This window comes from Mustela putorius, unplaced genomic scaffold (genome assembly GCF_011764305.1).
Source record: "Mustela putorius furo isolate JIRA1106 unplaced genomic scaffold, ASM1176430v1.1 tig00000095_pilon_pilon_pilon, whole genome shotgun sequence".
In the NCBI taxonomy this organism is placed as follows: Eukaryota; Metazoa; Chordata; class Mammalia; order Carnivora; family Mustelidae; genus Mustela; species Mustela putorius.
The window spans coordinates 9,514,119-9,531,600 of record NW_025421280.1 but is presented as its reverse complement, the minus strand read 5'-3'; the positions used below and the strand labels follow the sequence as shown (position 1 = coordinate 9,531,600).

The 17,482-nt window shown below is 44.5% G+C and overlaps 1 protein-coding gene across 6 annotated transcripts in view; it reads left to right on the top strand.

The window, feature by feature from the left end:
* Positions 1-17,482, top strand: part of ATXN7 (ataxin 7) — a 137,320-nt gene that overhangs the window by 44,018 nt on the left and 75,820 nt on the right. For 5 of the 6 annotated variants that reach the window (XR_006606193.1, XM_045078123.1, XM_045078117.1 and 2 more), the window contains exons 3-4: positions 2,834-3,157; positions 3,383-3,451. Coding sequence is in view for 5 of the 6 variants with exons in the window: in XM_045078123.1 (XP_044934058.1) it covers positions 2,845-3,157; positions 3,383-3,451 (382 nt within the window). In the remaining variant the exon portion in view is untranslated. Of the gene's footprint in view, positions 1-1,905; positions 2,445-2,833; positions 3,158-3,382; positions 3,452-17,482 lie in introns of those variants that run through there. The other variant, XM_045078120.1, reaches the window with a different exon arrangement.

Genomic DNA, 17,482 nt, shown 5'->3' with positions numbered 1-17,482 from the left:
AGGATACTTAGTATTTTTCACTTAAAGCATTGTGTTTTCTTTATTAAACCACTCAAAAACTGTGAAGAAAAAAAAGAGATATTGAGCAACAATAAGAACAGAAGGCGAAGTATGATAAAGTGCTATGTTGAGCCCATTGGTTAAAGGTTGTATTAGTGAATCTTGAAGGATTTCACATGTAAAAAGAGGAAAACCAAGACACGTCTTGGGGAAGTCAGTCTGTACTTCATGTTTGCCATTCTTCCCCTTATTTTTGTTCTCACACTGCTCTCTCAGAGATCAGAAGGGCTATACTCAAAAGGCCAGCTCCCTTTCGTATCTGTATAGCTGGGTGGCCCTAGGCTTTTTTTATTTTTTTTTAAATGGCAGGTCCAAATGACATTAAAATTCAAATTTTCATTTATCTTAAATATTGAACTAAAGAATTCAGAGCAATTAATAAACTGTGTACTTTAATCTAGGAAAACAGAAATTGGACATTTTTATGTGATTCTGTAATGTGATTTGGAATGAATGAAAAGTTGAAAGTGCAATGAGGACTTCCTTTTCCAGTTTTGAGGGCCCATATTAAGAAGTAGGAACCCTTGATACTAACAGGGTTAATTACATGTTTTGCCCATGCATTTTTCTCACTGGTAACTTATACAGGAAATTAAAGCCTTAGAAATTATTTTTTATCCTTCCAATAATTTCCACCATTTTTGGTTGTTTTTTTTTTTTTAATGGTAATTTAAAAAATGGTAATTAAAAAAAAAAAGATGTTATTTATTTATTTATTTATTTATTTATTTAGAGGGTGTGTGATTGGGGGAGAAGCAGAGGGAGCGGGAGAGAGAGAATCTTAAATAGACTCCACACTGAGCACAGAGCCCGAGAAGGGTTTAATCTCACTACCCTGAGATCATGACCTGAGCCAAAATCAAGAGTCAGACACTTAACTAACCGGCCCCTGTATTTACTACTTCTTAGATAATGACAGAAAGCATGCATAATTTCACTTTTTGGAACTTACTTTTGCATGCAGTCCAGGAAAATTTTACACCGTTATTTCTAAATCTTTATAAAATAAAAAATGCATGTGTAAGTGTATATGTGTATGTGTGTATTTTTAAAGCTTGTAAAATTTCAGCTGAAACTCTCTAGGAGCCCTGAATTAAATTTAGGTTGCAGGAACATTTCCTTCTTAATTTTTGCTCTTATTTTTGTTTCTGTAAGTTGGACTTTGTTTCTGTAGCAGAGAAGTTGGCCACCTCTGTCACAGCAGATATTCAAAATAAAAAACATGAAAGCTTCTGCCTTCCCACCTGGAGAAAGCACCTGTAAGCAAACAACTATGACACATCTGCCTAGGAGTTCTGATATTATTGCCATGTGAAACATGATCAAAATCCTTGTTCTGTCTCAGGCTTCAGATTCTCCCATCAGTTTGAAACAACAGAGCACTCAAAGGTGCCTGGTGTGGTCTACTACTGTTTCAAGTACTTCGCTTGCTGTAGTTTATTAAGTAGACTTTTATTTTGCTATCTATACCTATCACTTAAGCAAAAGCTTTGCATCCTTTGTGTTGGGGAGGGGTGCTAAATTTTGTGGGCTATTGCTTAATTTAGTGTACAAAACCTGACAAACACTATCTTCTAGACACATTTTCTAGGAATGCTGTATATTCTCCAAGCCCTGGGTTCCCGTCCTCCCAAGCAAAGGCAACCATGAAAAGGGAGGGACCAACAACTCGAATTAAAAATGAGTCCGATTTTAAAATGGCAAGATCCGCCCCCCCACTCGGGGGGCCCCACTTCTAGGGGCAGTGGAAGGGGAAATAGAAAAATTTCGGATAGTGCTTCCAAAACATGTACACGGATTCGCTTCCGTCTCTCTCTCTTCATCTTACACTGATTTTATGGTCTCTTTGCTAAATGAGAAGTTCAAGTTCTCCGGGCGCACGCCGTGACCTCTAGTGGTGGGCATCGGGCGAACACCAGCCTTCGGGCTGACACCTGGGATGGCACCTGGGCCGCATTGCCTTGCCGGCCCGTGGTTTCCTACATATTAGGCGGCGGCTTGCCATTCATGCTTTTTGACAGCTGCGCGGCCGCCTGCGAACTGAGAGCGAAGCGCTCCCTGCACCAACCCCTGCGCCCCTGCTCCAAAGCCCCTGGCGGGAGGGCCGGACGGCTACAACACTCGATGGTGTTTCGGGGCCCGCCGGCCGGCTCGCTTCTCCATAGGTGGCTGCGTTTCCGACTTCGCCCTGGCTCCACTCCGGGGGCTTGACGTGCAAACTTCGCCGGAGCGAGCTGAGAGGGAGGGACCGGCGAGGGGGAGGAGGCGGCGGGAGGCGCCTCTGCTTAAGGGAGCCGGTCGGGCGCCGCCGCTCGGACGGACGCGCGGACGGAAGGAAGGAGCGGGGCCGCCGGGCCCGGCCCGGGGATGCGAGCGGCCTCAGGGTGGGCAGCCCGAGGGTTGGGGGTGCGTCTTCGGGCCTCCCCGCCGCGGGCAGCCGTGGCGGGAGCAGCCCCGGGCGCCGGCCTCCGTGCGGGTCTCGGCGGCAGAGGCAGGCAAGGGACCCTGCGCCGTGGCGGCGGGCCGCCGCCGGCTCGTCCCCTCCCCCGAGGGGCCGCGGGAGTCGAAAGCGAAAGCGAGCCCGGGCCACGGACTTTGCGCCCGGGGCGGGGGGTGGCCCAGGAGGAGGCGGGTTGGGAGGGCTGGGCGGCCGGGGGGCGCTGTCAGCGCGCCCCACCCGGCCTGCGGGCCGCGCACGCCGCCGGAACTCCCCGGCGCCTCCTTAAAAGCGGCCCCCGCGCGACTCTTTTCCCCCTTTTTTGTTACATTGTAGGAGCGGAAAGAATGTCGGAGCGGGCCGTGGATGACGTCAGGGGGGAGCCGCGCCGAGCGGCGGCGGCAGCGGGCGGAGCGGTGGCGGCGGCCGCCCGGCAGCAGCAGCAACAGCAGCAGCAGCAGCCTCCGCAGCCCCAGCGGCAGCCGCCGCCGCCGCCGCGGCGCCTCCGGCCGGAGGACGGCGGCCCCGGCACCGCCTCCACCTCGACCGCTGCCGCAATGGCGACCGTCGGGGAGCGCAGGCCCCTGCCCAGTCCAGAAGCGATGCTGGGACAGTCGTGGAATCTGTGGGTCGAGGCTTCCAAACTTCCTGGGAAGGACGGTGAGTGTCCACGCCCTCCTCTTCCCCAAGTCCCTTAGTCCCCCTTCTTCTGACCCTTTTCCCCTCCCCCCACCCTGTGACCCGTCCCCTCGGGGGTCAGAGATGCTATCGCTCGGTTGGGGTACGCGGAGGTGCCCGCACCTATTCCGTGCGTGCGTCAGCATGCGTCACACTCCCGGCCACTGATCTGCCTCTCCCCTCCTCCTGTGTGTGTGTATCTCCTAGGGACGGAATTGGACGAAAGTTTCAAGGAGTTTGGGAAAAACCGCGAAGTCATGGGGCTCTGTCGCGAAGGTGAGTCCAACCTCCCATTGGAGTTTCTGCAAGCCCTGAGGAAGTTTCTAGCGGGCTTCGCCAGGGTGGGAGACTTTATCCCACCTTACCCACTCCTTATCCCAGTGAGGATTCTGCTGTCTGAGGAGGAAGAAGGGGGAGAGCCGAACGTTTGGAAAATCTGGTTTGCGGGGCTTCCTGTAACGGGGAGCGTCCCGGAACCCTTCACTTCTAGGCCTAACTTGGTGCAGCATGAGGTGCATTGCTCAGTGATAAGGTTTGGGGACCAGCAGTGAATTTAACCCAAATCCTTATGGTCTGACCCTCTTCCCAAGAGACACAAGTGAAGAAAGAAATTTTTCGCCTTGAAAGCATTTCCACGCATGCTTTAGGAGGCTTTGGAAAGGACATTTTGCTACCAGAAATTTTCTGCTGGCAATCAGAATTGATTTCAAACTTGAGAAAAGATAACGCTTTATCTGTGTGGCCTTATTTCTATGGGATTTAAGCTACAAAGTTTAGGATGCCTCAGAAGGATCATTACAACTGAAGAGCAGTTAGCCAGAGGGTGTGTATGTGTATGTGAGTGTGAGTGTGAGAGCTGCTTGAGGAGCAGTTGGCTAGAGGGGTGTGTGTGTGTATGTGTGTGTGAGCTGCCAAGATCAGGGCAGGAAAAAGTCCAGAATTTTATTTGGTGAAACAAGCCTTTAGTGTTCGTAGTTAGTGAAACCAGAGTCTGATTATAGTCAGTTTTTAATAAAACTGTTTGATACTTAGGGAAATACTTGTAGCTAAAGGTATGTTTCTAAATGGAAGCTCTGGTATCTAGAAATCGTCAGACTTTTTTTCAGATTTATTTTTATTTAAATAGTCAACTTTGCTATCTAATGCCTGTGCCTGGGCACACTGCGGTCCAAAGGGATTTCTGGAGGCCAGTCGACTTTAGGTTCAATTTAAGTTGCTCTTTTAGTGGTAGTAAGGACAAGGCCTTACATGAGTTTTGGTATCCAAAATACTGAGTTTATATTCCCCAATGCAATTTCATTCCTCACGTGTAGCCATTAACTTTGGCATAATGTCCAGAGCCCAAGAATTGGTAGAACTTCGGCAAGCTGAATGTTTTAAAGTCCAGAGTTGGCCCATTGTTACTGTCTCCATATTTACTTCTTGTTTTTAGAGCCTTTTTTTTTTTTTCCACGTTCGCTGTTTTGGTGTTTTGAACTGGCCTCTTGTTGGCCTCTTGGCACTGCGAGGAAGAGTAATACCAGTGGCAGCTCTGTGAGGGCTTCCAATTGGAACAGATTATAGAGCAAATTAGTTGATTTTGAAAATGAGAATCGCTGTTTGAGTTTGAAGGAAAGAGAGGGAAAGCAAAGGACTTGCTGGCGATGTTGCAATAGGAAAAATCAGTTGTTAGTCCGGTTTTAGTGTTGAGTTGGCAGTCCGCCTGAGCTTAAAAAATTAAAATCACTAGGTGGCAACTCTCATAGGAAATAGTTGGAGTAGAGTGTTAGAGGACCTGACCCACTCTTATTCTTAGTTTTTATTCTTTGGGTGTGGATACATTTCCCATAAAGAGTTTCTAAATCTGTGTGAAAACAGTGTGCTAATTATTGGTAATTCCCCAATAGAGGATGAGTAAGTTTATTAGTATTTTACTGGGCAACTTGGTCTGGACTGACCCAACCAAATTTAGTGGCCTGAACCCAATTTTTGTCATACTATTTTCTGCTGGGACATACTCATCAGCAGGTTTTCACCATGAGGATCTAAGACCTCTCAACTATCTTCTTAAGGCAAAAAAGTATCATAGATTTGGTTGTGTATGCTTCTGGCCTATTAAATGATGAGTGATTTTTAAAGGTGGTGTTTTTTTAAAAGGTGCTCTAACCATTCAGGATGCTGAAGGGACCAGGATGGCTGAAATTCTGCCTGGCGGCTTTGAGTAGAGACTGAAGTTTTTAATTCAGTCAGTTCTTGATTCATTTGTGACTTGAAGGATTTTCTGAGACAATTTTAATACTCAAGCATGAGAACATTCAGCACTCACGCAGTGGGCTCTGTTTGTCTAACAAATAGCTCATGTTAGACTGTTTAAGAAATGAAAATACAGGGGCACCTGGGTAGCTCAGTCGGTTAAGCAACTGCCTTCGGCTCACATCATGATCCCAAGGTCCTGGTATGGAGCCCCATGTCAGGTTCCTTTCTCACTGGGGAGTCCGCTTCTCTCTCTGTCCTTTTCCTGGTCTGAGCTCTCTCTCTCTGTCAAATTAAAAAAAAAAAAAAAAAAGTGAAAATACATTTTAAATTTATCAAAAATTATTAGACCAGTTATCTTTTGTCTTTGGGTACGATTATCTGTTTCCAAGAAGAGGTGTATGGAACTAAATCTGTACTAATTCCTCTTGACAAGGAGGTTAAATTGAGATGAAAATGTAGATAAATTGATCATATTGTCAAAGCGCTAAGAATCAAAAACTTCCATGTTGGAAGATGTCTAGAACTATGGACCGGACTTTTTTTTTTTTTTTGGAAGATTGTATTTATTTATGTGAGAGAGAGAGAGAGCATAAGAAGTGGGAAGAGAGGGAGAGGGAGAAGCAGGCTCTCAGCTGAGCTGGGAGCCTGATATGGGGCTCGATGCCAGGACCCTGAGATCAAGACCCGAGCCAAAGGTAGCCGCTTAACCAACTGAGCCACCCAGGTGCCCTTGGACTTCTTGAGTTCTCATCCAGTTCATGATTGTGGACCTACGGGTTAAAAACCTGGGTATGAGAGCAGGTTGCTTAACCTTGCATTTGTTATTTTACCTCTCAGAATCTAGCTTTCCCTTTTTGTAAAAGGAGATGATGGTAACTGCTTCCCAGGGTTGTTGGAGTGGATGTTAAATTAGATAACGTATGGAAAATGACTCTGTGCATACTAATTCTTACAACCCTTTAAGCTGTTGAAACTCTTAGATTTGATTTCTGAATTCGATATTTATCTAGGTCAGGGGATTTTAGTCTGGGACTTAAATGGGCTTCAGGATGGTCATCCTTGCCTTGGAATCGTAGGAAAAACTAGGTATGTCTACTTTGTAGGGCAGGCATTAACAGCTTCTCTTGAATTCTTAAGGATCCTTCATATATCTCTAACCCCAAAATTCAGAACTCCTAAGCCAGGATTTCTTTCTCTTTTTCTTCTTGTAGCTTAGTTCGGCCACTTCCCTCCTGACAAGATTGCCCAAGGGCTAATGCTGCAGGAGAGGTTAGAAGTATTGATTGAGATGGAAGTGAGATTATTTGTGGTTTAGCTAATATATCATCCTTTTTCTTCCTATTAGCACAAGTGGGCAAATGTTAGGATAAAACTGCAGTTATCTTTCAGAGGTCAGCCTATTTTTTGTTTGCATCCTCATATTTTTATTGCTTTTTATTTTCTGTAATTTATAATATTAGTTGATAACAGAGTTGATCCATGTGGAAATAGATGGATAACAATTTCTACTTTTTTCAAATGATTAAACTCAGAAAACAAATTACCCTCTTTTCCAAAGGTGACTTGTGAAATTCTACATTTAACAAAATTATTTTTAGGTGAACTCAATTGGTATGAGTAACTGATTAAGGTTTCCATTTTAGTGCCTGAACATATATAGGGAGCCTTAAAAAATGAAAATGTTAAATGCCTTAATTTCATGGCAGATTTTAAAAAATAAATGATGTCATTGTGAGGGTCAATAGTAGAGTTAGAAAAATGACATTTTCTTTGGAAAGTCATCCCTAACCTCTTTTAAGCCACCTGTTGTAAAACAGTCAAAGTAGCCTGTACTTTTCCTTCCAATAAACACTTCAAACTGTCACCATTGGAAAGTACGTATTATGTGGTGACTCTTTCATTAGAATATCCACTCCCAGAGGACTGGAGCATTGTCGATGGAGGCACATTCAGCTTCTGCACAGGTTGTGCTCAGTAAAAACTTGTGACCCAAAATGGATTAATTGGGCTACTTTCAAAGATTCAACTGAGTCACTAAAGGATGAAGAGGTCAAATGATAAATTTTTGACTAACCCCCCTCCCCAAGTACCTACTTTGTGGAAGATAGTCTTTATGGCCCCAGGGGAGGCCAGAGGCTGTCTTTCAGCACTTCCTGTTGCTTTGTCCTGAGTTTAGCACTTCATTTACACTTTCCAGAAAGTGCAGACAGGACACCACCTCTCTTATCTGTGATATTTAGGCAAGGGAGTAGGATGGCAACCCAGAGTGATAGCCACACTTGATGACAGGTGATTTCCCTGTCATAATAATGATGACATAATTGAGCCTAGGGCAAGATGAAAAAGAGGTTAGTTGGCATCTACAGGCAGCTAGATTAAAAGAAAAGAGAATAAAAGACTGGCTAGGAGGTGGGGAGCCTCAATCAACAGAGACAGAGTCAACAATACCCCAATTTTTCTTTCCTGGGGGAAAAAAATTTCATAGTTACTGAAAACAAATAGGTATCTGTGTGAAGTACTCCAAAAATAATTGCATTATAGGCATAAAACCCTCTTCCTGAAGTGAAGAACATTTCTGTTTTTCTCTAGGGTTTCTCTCTTGTTTCTTCCCCCAACTTTTTCTTATGGACAATTTGAAATCTACGGAAGTACAGAAAAAATTTTGATGAGCCTCCTTGAATCCATCATACAGCTTAAACAACTCATGAGGCATGGCCCAATCTTGTTTGACCTCTACTCTGTTCCCCACACTGAATTATTTTGAAGCATGTTCCTTACAGCGTGTGATTTCTCTTGGTTTTCTTTTTTCTGCTTACACAGATTTCAACTTGCCTCCTGCAAAATGGGAGACTATCTGTGAGCTCTGTGTTCTTTTGCTGCAAGCCGGGCTGCCGTTTTCTGACCTCTTCCAAGGGTGTGCGAGGGTTCTGCAGGTGGCAGTGTTTGCATTCTGCCTACATCTCAAGTGGAGATGGAAACTGAGCCTCAGATGGGAATCAGTGAGGTTCAAGTTCACTGCATCTGAATTCTGTTAATACTCATTTCAGGAGCACTCAGGTGATTCAGGTGCAGGTCACCCACATTTGATGCTTTGTGCGTGGGAGTTAGGGCTGCATTGATAGTGGGCAGTGTCCTTGCTGACAGTTCCTGTATGTGACTCTCCACCTCTGAGTCTGCACTGACTTGGGGGTGAACGACCCCCTGGAGGCCTCGAGACCCTCCCACAACAGGGATTCCTTCCCCGTGATTCTGGCTCCTTAGCTCTTTTAGTGCAAACTGTAGCCCGTGTGTGGACCAAACTGGGCCTGCAGCCTAGGTAAGAATGGTTTCTACATGGTGAAGCACTAGAGGGAAACCTTAAAAGAAAACTAGTTATTCCATGACCTGTGAAAGACACACGAGATTCTGATGTTAGAATCCATAGTAAGGCTTCAATGCACACAGCCCCAGCCGCTCCTGTACTGATCATCTGTGGCGGCTTTCTGCGTACACGAACAGCGGAGTCAAGCAGGTGCAGTCGAAGCCATGCTTCGGCTTTTGGGTCTTCCGGGCTCACAATGCCTGTTTAGTTCTTGACAGAAAAAATTTGCCAGTTCTGGTTCTAATGGGTTTCTTGGTTAATGAAGGGAAACTCATTCTGCAGAGTGTGCTTTTGGTACTCCTCGAACTTTTCTGTTCTGAAGGGGACAATCTTTAAAATACTAAAATTTATTCTTCTTAAACCAAAAGTTTATTTGGTATTGCAGAAGTATATTGGGTTAGAAGAAACATGAGACTCTCTGTAGGGTTTTTTGTAGGAAGGATCCTGTCCTTGTCCACTTTTGTCATTTACTGCTGCTACTTCTCTAGGACCTAGATCTGTTTCAGAGCAATTCAGATACAGAGCATGAACAGAGCTGCTATTGTCGCAGCTTTCAAGGGCCTTCAACTGTGAGAGGGTGATGGTTGGCTTCTGTTAAGCCCGACTGGAGAAAGATTCGAACTTTCATGGGGTCTTCAAAAGGGTACCTGACTCCAGTTCTTCAGCATTTCTGCCCTTGCATTTGGTTTAGAAAGGCTGAAGCCTCGTTGGAGGTCATCTTGGGAATTATAAGGCAGATTTGCCAGAAAACAAATCTTCATTTTGATTGATGGAGAAGGTACACAGCATCTATATGTGTGCATTGCATCTCACATTTTTAAGACTTTGTGCTTGTTGAAGAGCGTAACATCTGTATAGTCCATGCTAAATTCCTCAACCCTCAAGGCCTTTTTCGCAGAAATCCTGTACATGAGCTGTAGTAGGATGGGGTTGCTGAGCTTTAACCCAGTTACAGTTTTGTTTCTTGCGATCTTTAACTTTGAGGGTGAAGCATGAGGAATTTATGCATCCTTATTGAATGACCTACATGTTCTATGGCCTCATTTCTCGTAAGCACATCGTGCCTTCTCAGTGCTGTGTTTCACAGATTACCTACAGGTGTGTGGACAGCTTACGTTTGGTGAGCCCTTTCATTCTGTGCCAGGGCAATTGTCTCCTTAGGTAATCTTTGAAGCACTTGTGTGATCTAGGTAGTACCATTTCCCCTTTTACAGAGGAGGAAACTGAGGCTCAGAGAAATGAGGTACCTCAGCATGATCATAGAGCATGTAAGAGACTAACCCAGATCTGCCTGTCTCCGCGGCCCACGTGCGTGGCCCTTTGCTGTGCTGAGCCCGTTCCAGACCGCTCACCTGCTTTTCACGAGCTTGAGCAGGATGCTATGACCCTTGTTCTCTGTATGCTCAGCTAGAAAAACCGAACCTGACCGCCCTCCCCTGCAAATTCATTTTAAAGATACCAGAGCCTTTTCCTTGCTGTGCCTTACAGCAGTTTATATGTTGTATTTAGCAGTTCTTTTATAAAATCTTTTCTTTGAGGGGGAGGGGAAGTGTGTGCAGTTTGCGTTAGAAGTAATTGGCTTTAAAAAAAGATTAAATGAAAGCTAAGGTTGCAGCAGATAGCAAACACAATCATCTGGGATTTGTGCCATTAGAAAGAATCCTTTAAAAAAGAAATGAAATTCCACTATTTAAATAGTATTTCAGTGCAAGATTGCTTTTAATCACATTGATATTCAAAGTTTATGGCAGTATTTTTAATAAATGTGCCCCTCTGATTATTAAAGTATTTTTTGATTGAAGTTCTAAGGAGGAAAAAGAAGCCTGTTAGTAGACTTAACAGTCGGAGTTACTGTACTTTTGAAAGAAAGGCAGAGGATTACATTTATATTCATCTTGTACAGCAGGGATTATTATAAATGAGCAAAAGAAGGAAAAGAATGATTTTTGCATTTCAGGCACTCACCGTAAAACTAGATTAAGTGTTCTCGTTCCTCTTTGTAATAAAGACCCTGTTAACATGAAGTGCTTTTTTTGTTCTGTGTAAGTTTATGGCAAGCAAAAGTCATAGGTTTTTGCCAGTTATAGCCACAGTCTTAAAACAGAAAATGTTTCCCTCTCAGGTTATACGGATGGTTTCCACAATCTTGAACTCCTGTAATGCAGTAGGAAAAAGAGAAATGTTTTTAACCAATGGCCCAAGGCTTCTGTATTTCAAACCAGAAAGTTTCCTAAATAAATTGGAGATCAGTGCTTAGGGTTGCTGGCATTCTAGAATATATGTAATTAGACACACATATAATTCTTCCCATTATAAAAGTATGAGGGTCACTGTTCTGGAATTCAGGGCAGTTTTTTAAAATTGAAGAAAGTTTAAGAAAGGCACAGTGCACTGTTCTTGTTTTTCTTGTTTCTTTTTCGACTTCTTGGAGATCATCATGTAATTTTGGTACTTGAGAACAGTGATTTATTCATTTATTTTTAAAAAACTTTATTTATTTGACAGAGAAAAAGAATACAGGCAGGGGAGCAGCAGAGGGAGAGGGAGAAGCAGCCTCCCTCTGAGCAGAGAGCTCAGTGTGGGGCTTGATCCCAGGACCGTGGGATCCTGTCCTGAGCCCAGAGCAGACGCTTAACTGATGGAGCCACCCAGGCGCCCCGAGAACCATTGTTTTAAATCAGTTTCCCAAAGTGTTGGTCGTGCAGCCTTGCTTCTCTGTGCTGCTCTTAGGAGTTATGCAGGAAAGGGGTTCCATATGGTAAGTTTGAAAGAGGCAACTTTAGAGGCAGTCGTGGCCACTACCAATTCTGGAGTTACACAAACCTGGGCTCAAATTCGGGCTGTACTTGCTGAGTAACTACTGCATAGCTTTGCTAAGCCTTGGTTGACTGGCCTATAAAATGGGAATAATAGTAGTACCTCATAGTGGTTGGGAGGATTAAATGGCATAATGCAGTTTCAGCACTTGGAAGTGTCTAGCAGACCAACTGTTCACTAAATGTTAATTGCTAATTCTGTTAATTTTATCAGTGATGAGAACGCAGTGCCATGAGCATGCCTCCGATCAGGTGGAGGACCAGGGTGGTCAGGGAGCAGCAGGAAGTGAGATGCCAGTTTTCCTTCAGCAGGCCTTGTGTTGGCAGTCAGAGGAAACCTCAGTGTGCTCAAGGGAGCCGAGGGTAGGAAATGAACCCAGGTTTCAAGTTTTCTTGGACTCTAGTGAAAATGAGAAGTGGGAATTGACATTTCTTGTTTCCTCCTTTAGTCCTCTCTTTTTGACTCGCAGAGAACATACTAGTGTGGTTTTTTTTACCCGCTCCTGCGTGTGCACAGTGGCACTGCTCCTCTTTTGGAAGCCTCAAGTTTGTCTTTAGGTAGCTTCTTAAAATGTTTTACAAACCTCTTATTCTGAGCAAGAAAGGTAAATTATAGCTAGTAGAACAAGGCATCCTCACGAAATTATGCAGTGGATAGGATGACAGAGGCACTCCTATTTATGTGATTTGGTGTGTGTGTGTGTGTGTGTGTGTGGTAGTGGTGGTCACAAGGGGTTTTCTGCCTGGTGAGGGAATTTAGAAAATTGCCTTTTTAATTCTTGGAAATTTCCAGTCCAGCTTGAAGCAGTTCTTCATTTAAGTTACCTTGTTCTCTTTGGAAACTATATAGACAGATATGTTTTAATGGGGGAAAGAAATCATTGTTGTAGAAGTTAATACCTATTCATTATAAAGATTTTACAGATCACAGAAATATGGGACATGAAAACTGTCATTCTCTGTAATCCTGCTCCAGCCAATTTTAAGTCTTCGGTTACAGGATTTGGGCATAGGGAGATTCATACTTGATCAAGGACGCCCCTGTAGCTGCTCTGGGCACTTCACAATAAGCAGGACTCAGACTTGCTGGCCTGGTCATTTTATTTCCTGACAAGGTCCAGACCTTGTCTTTCGGCCGGCCTCAAGATATTTTGTCCAGCCTGATTCCTGCCTTGAGAATCCTCTGGCTGTTTTGCCTTTGTTCGTTTAGTTTTTATCCCACAAACGTGTGATAGACATTTTGTGTGTACCTTTTGCTGGCCTAGAGTCTGAGGGTACAACTGCAAACAAGGTACGAAAGCAGAGCCCTAACCCCCAGTCAGGCAGTTGGTCAGCAAATATTTATGGAGTTACCCACTAAGTGCCAGGTTCTCTCATGGGTGTTGGGGATAGAGTGACACGAGTCAGAAAGAGCCCCTCCCCTCTGCCAGAGGGAGACACAGCAAATACACAAACATTTTTCAAGGGCATAGAGTGCTTGCTGTAAAGTAGGCTAATGATGTGGGGGTGGGAGGGGAGTTCTAGCCAACTTGACCAGGGAAGGCTCTTGACCAGGAGAATCTAGCACTGGAGCTGAAATAGTAATGGTGTGAAAGAAGTGGCCAATGGATCTTCTGGGACTGGGGAAAAGAGTGTTCCAAGCAGAAGGAAAAAGCAAGTACACAGCTTCTGAGATGGGAATGAAGAAGAGTGCAAGAAAATGAGGCTTATGAAGGTCAGATCACAAAGGTCACAGTCAAGATTTAGGTTTATTCTCAGCATAATGGGAGCCTTCAGCAGGGCAATGGCCTGATTGTGAAGTGTGAAAACCACCAGGTCTTGTATGCTGAGTGATTTGAGGGGAGGGTGTGGGCCAGGCAGCTAGGTGAGAGGTGGTGGTGGCGGCAGTGGCAGTATAGACAGGGGGTCCTGTTAAGGGTATGTTTTGAAGGCAGATTTGATGTGACTTAGTGAAGAATTGGATGTGGATGATGGAAAAGGGTAAGAATTGAGCAGCCGAGTGCTACCTTAGTAAGCTGAGGAATGGTGGAGAAAGCGGAGACGTGGTCAGGAGCTCAGGTTTGGGCCACAGTGTATGTGATATACTTAGCATTTACGTGTGGCTATGGAGTCGGCAGCTGAGTGTACACTCTGGGGCTCAGCAGGACAGTGTGCGTGGGCGGCCGTGTGTCAGTTTGTGTCACCAGTGTACGGAGAACATGGAAGGCTGGGGGTCGGTTTGAGTTCCTTCAAGGTGCCAGTATCCATAAGGAGAGCCAATAGCAGAGCCCTCCTTGAGGAGGTGGGTGCATAGGAGGAATCTGCAGGGGGAGGGAGGAAGCTCCAATGGGCGGGAAGGGAATCCAGGTGAGCGGTGGTGTAGAATTCAGGTGAAGAAACACTTTAATTGAGGGGCGATTGCCTGTGTCAGATGCCGTGTGAAATGAAGCCAAGCCAGGCCAGGGAATTGATCTCTGGATTGGCAGTGTGGAGGTGGTTAATGACCTTAAATCGGAAGGGTCGGAGAGACAGGCACCTCATTGGAGGGAGCTGTTGGAGGGTGGTAGGGAGGGGGGTTGTTGCAGGGGGCTGTGAGGACCAGCACTGAAAAAGTGGAGAGGACAAACGTGGGCAGGTGACCAAAAGGTTTTGCTCTGAGAGAGAGCGGAGATAATGCGGCAGTAGCCGGATGGGAGCATGGATAAAGGAGACTAGGGAAGGTTTATTTTATTCCATTTTATTTTGTCTTATTTATATTGGATAATACTAGGGCATGTTTGTCTGCCACTGGAAGTATCCAGGAGTGGGGGATAATTGATTGCATGGGAGAAGACGGATCATCACAAGGATAATACTTTGAGATGGGAAAAGGGGATGCAATCAGAGTCCAAGTAGACAGGTCAACTTTGGATAGAATGAGGCTTTTTTGTGTTGTAATAAAGATTGTAGATTCAGTTATAGGTAAAATGTGGAATTGGGAGAAGATAAGGTAATTAGTTCTTTCTGTGAAGTAAGGGAGAAGTTAGGAGGTCATCTGTTGAGAGTGGACAGGAAAAAGAACTTTGTCCGCCACTTTTTCCAAGTAGATAGATGGGGTGGAGGAGGGTGGATAGCCAAGTAAACTGACTGTTATGTATCCTTTGGAGGCTTCCCAGTGGACTTGGAGGAAATCCAAACTTCCTAGCAAGTTCTTTGAGGCTTTGGATGGTGAGAGGGTAGGCCCAGGAAATCGGGAATCTTAGTAATTCTGAAGTGGAGGACAGAATGAGTTGGTGGGAAGGCAGGGGCTAGGTAAGGGGGAGGCTTCCTGGAGTTGATAGGGAGAATTGGAGCTCTTGTTAATCCTTGAAGGAGTTAGCCAGTCTTGTGTGGGAGCAGCTTCTGAAGTGGGGACATCTCTGCGAGGGAGCCTGGAACCTGGCTACACCGGAGGGCAGGAGGTGAGCTGGTTGCAGCAGGAGGAAGGTCACTCCCGAGGAGGGTGGGTGTCGAGAGCTCAGCACGGTAGCTGTCTGGAAATTGAACTGGCAGTGGCTAAAGTAGAGGTTGGAGGCCTGTGCGGCATTAGCTTACTTCCTTTACGTGAAATCTCACATGTCTAGGTAAGGATAAATTCAGAAAGCGAGGTTTGAAAATATAATTTCTAAAGTCTAAAGTGGATTGTTTCTTTCTGGTAAAACTCAGTGTTTCTTTTCTTTTCTTTTTTTTTTTTTTTGTTTTGTTTTGTTTTAAAGATTTTTATTTATTCATGAGTGAGAGGGGCAGAGGCAGAGGGAGAAACCCCCTGATGCAGGACTTGATCCCAGGAGCCAGGATCATGGCCCAAGCCAAAGGCAGATGCCCAAGTGACTGAGCCACGCAGGCACCCTAAGTATTTCTTTTTGTTAGTATTCATTCAGTCAGTCAGCCTATATTTACTGAGCATCTACTTTGTGCTAGATACTATTCTAATTTTCAGGGTTCCAGAACTGCCCTCATAGAGCTTCTATTCTAGTGGAGGAGATAGGCAACAGTTTAAAAAAAAAAAAAAGAACCTCTGAATGTTAGGTGGTAATGAGTGTTCTGAAGAAAGATGTGTATGGAAGGGTACAATTTGAAATAGGGTGAGGGGTTTTCTGAACCAAGACTTATAGACTATGAAGGTGTGAGTCATCTGGATATCGTGGATGAGCTTCAGGCAAAAGGAACAGCAAATCCAAAGGCCCTGGTGGGAGAGGATCCTAGGGTGTTGACATAAAGGCAGGGGACCAGGGTGGCTGGGGAACAGTAGAAGTCACATGCTGCGGGCTTGGGTGAGTTGGGGCAGCAGGTCCCATTGGGCTTTATAGCCTTGTGAAAATTCAGATCCTTTTCCTGTGGCCCACAGGCTTGCTTGGTTTTGCCTCTGCCAGGCTGTCCAGCCTTCTCACCTTCATTTTCCCCTTTACCTACACTGCCCTTGGGGGTATTAGCCTCTTTCCGATTCTTCACACACTCCGGGCTCTTTCCTACTTCTGAACCCTTGCATATGCTGAATCCTTGCACATGCTGTTCCCTCTGCCTGGGCTAGTGCTGCTGTTTCTGGCCCCACACCTTCCTTAGCTTAGGCGTCCCTTTCCTAAAACGATTCCTCCGTGCTTTGTAGTCCTTACCAAAAGCTGTGCATTAGTATCCTGTGATGATGGAAAGTAAGCCACCACTCTTACTAAAATGTGACCTTCCTGTTAGATTTGGGGTGTAAATACCAGGTAGAAGGAGTTATCACGACACAGGTCTTGGCTAAATTTGCAAAACTGGTCTGCCTAGAGGAAAGAACAGTATATAGACTACCTGCTAATAATGTTCTTTGGCTTCTTGTTGTTGGGGAGGCCCAGTAGTGTTCACTGCAGTAACATTCGTTTCCCTGTTGGATATAAAGTTTGATAGACCCTTGTTCATTATTGCTTCCTGTGTTCCAGCACCCTCTTTTTGGTTGACTAACAGTATGCCGTGAAGAGAGAAACGGTTTTGGTTTTGGAATAACTGGTTTTGTAGCAATAAATGACAGTGTGCCTGAATCCCTCTATTACGTCATCGGGGTTTTCTTTCCCCAGATAAACTCTGTGCTTTTTTTCGGCCTCTGAATAGGAAATTTATTTTCTTCCTTCCCTTTATTCCTGTTTCTAGGCCTTTTTCTGTCTCCTCTGATGAACCACTGTACTAGGGACGAGCTCAGAGTTTACTGTAGATTTTATGTACTACACTTTCTGTTCCTCCTCTCTTCCTTAGCTTAATGTCTGAGGAGCTTTTCACTGTTAACTGGCAGCTGCAATGGCTATTTCTTTAAAAGATCTTGTGTGTTTGGTAGATGTTTTCCTAAAAGCTGGTGGCTGTTACTGAAAATAATCTGTTGTGTGAGTTTACAGTCTCTCTATGAATCATAGTCTCTTCTCATTAAAGAGATAGTTATGTCAGGGTAACAAATAAAACAGCTAATTTTGTTGTAGTTTGAAAACCAAACCATCCAGAAAGATTAGTCAAATTGGTAGGCACTAGTATTCACCCATTGCCATGTAAGTGTTTGTAGAAATTTTGCAGAGATCCTCTTTTTTCTCCTTGCTAGTAATTCTGAAATAAAAACAGCTCCTTAAATATAGGATTTCAATAAATGGCATTTAAGAATTATGAAACATGTCAAATCCTGTTAGCTGCATGGTTTACATACCCATTTTACTTAACACTGGGAAAATGCTTTTAAGAAGTACTTTAGAACTCGAAAAATTAAGCATTTTAACCCATACCTAGTAACTAGTATTAGTGACTCTCATTACTTGACCACTTCCTGTGTGCCAAGCACTCTATCAGAGCTTTACATGGATTGCCTCACTTAATCCTTACAAAGTACTGCAAAACAGGTACTTATATTATCACCGTTATATATATATATTTTTTTTAAGA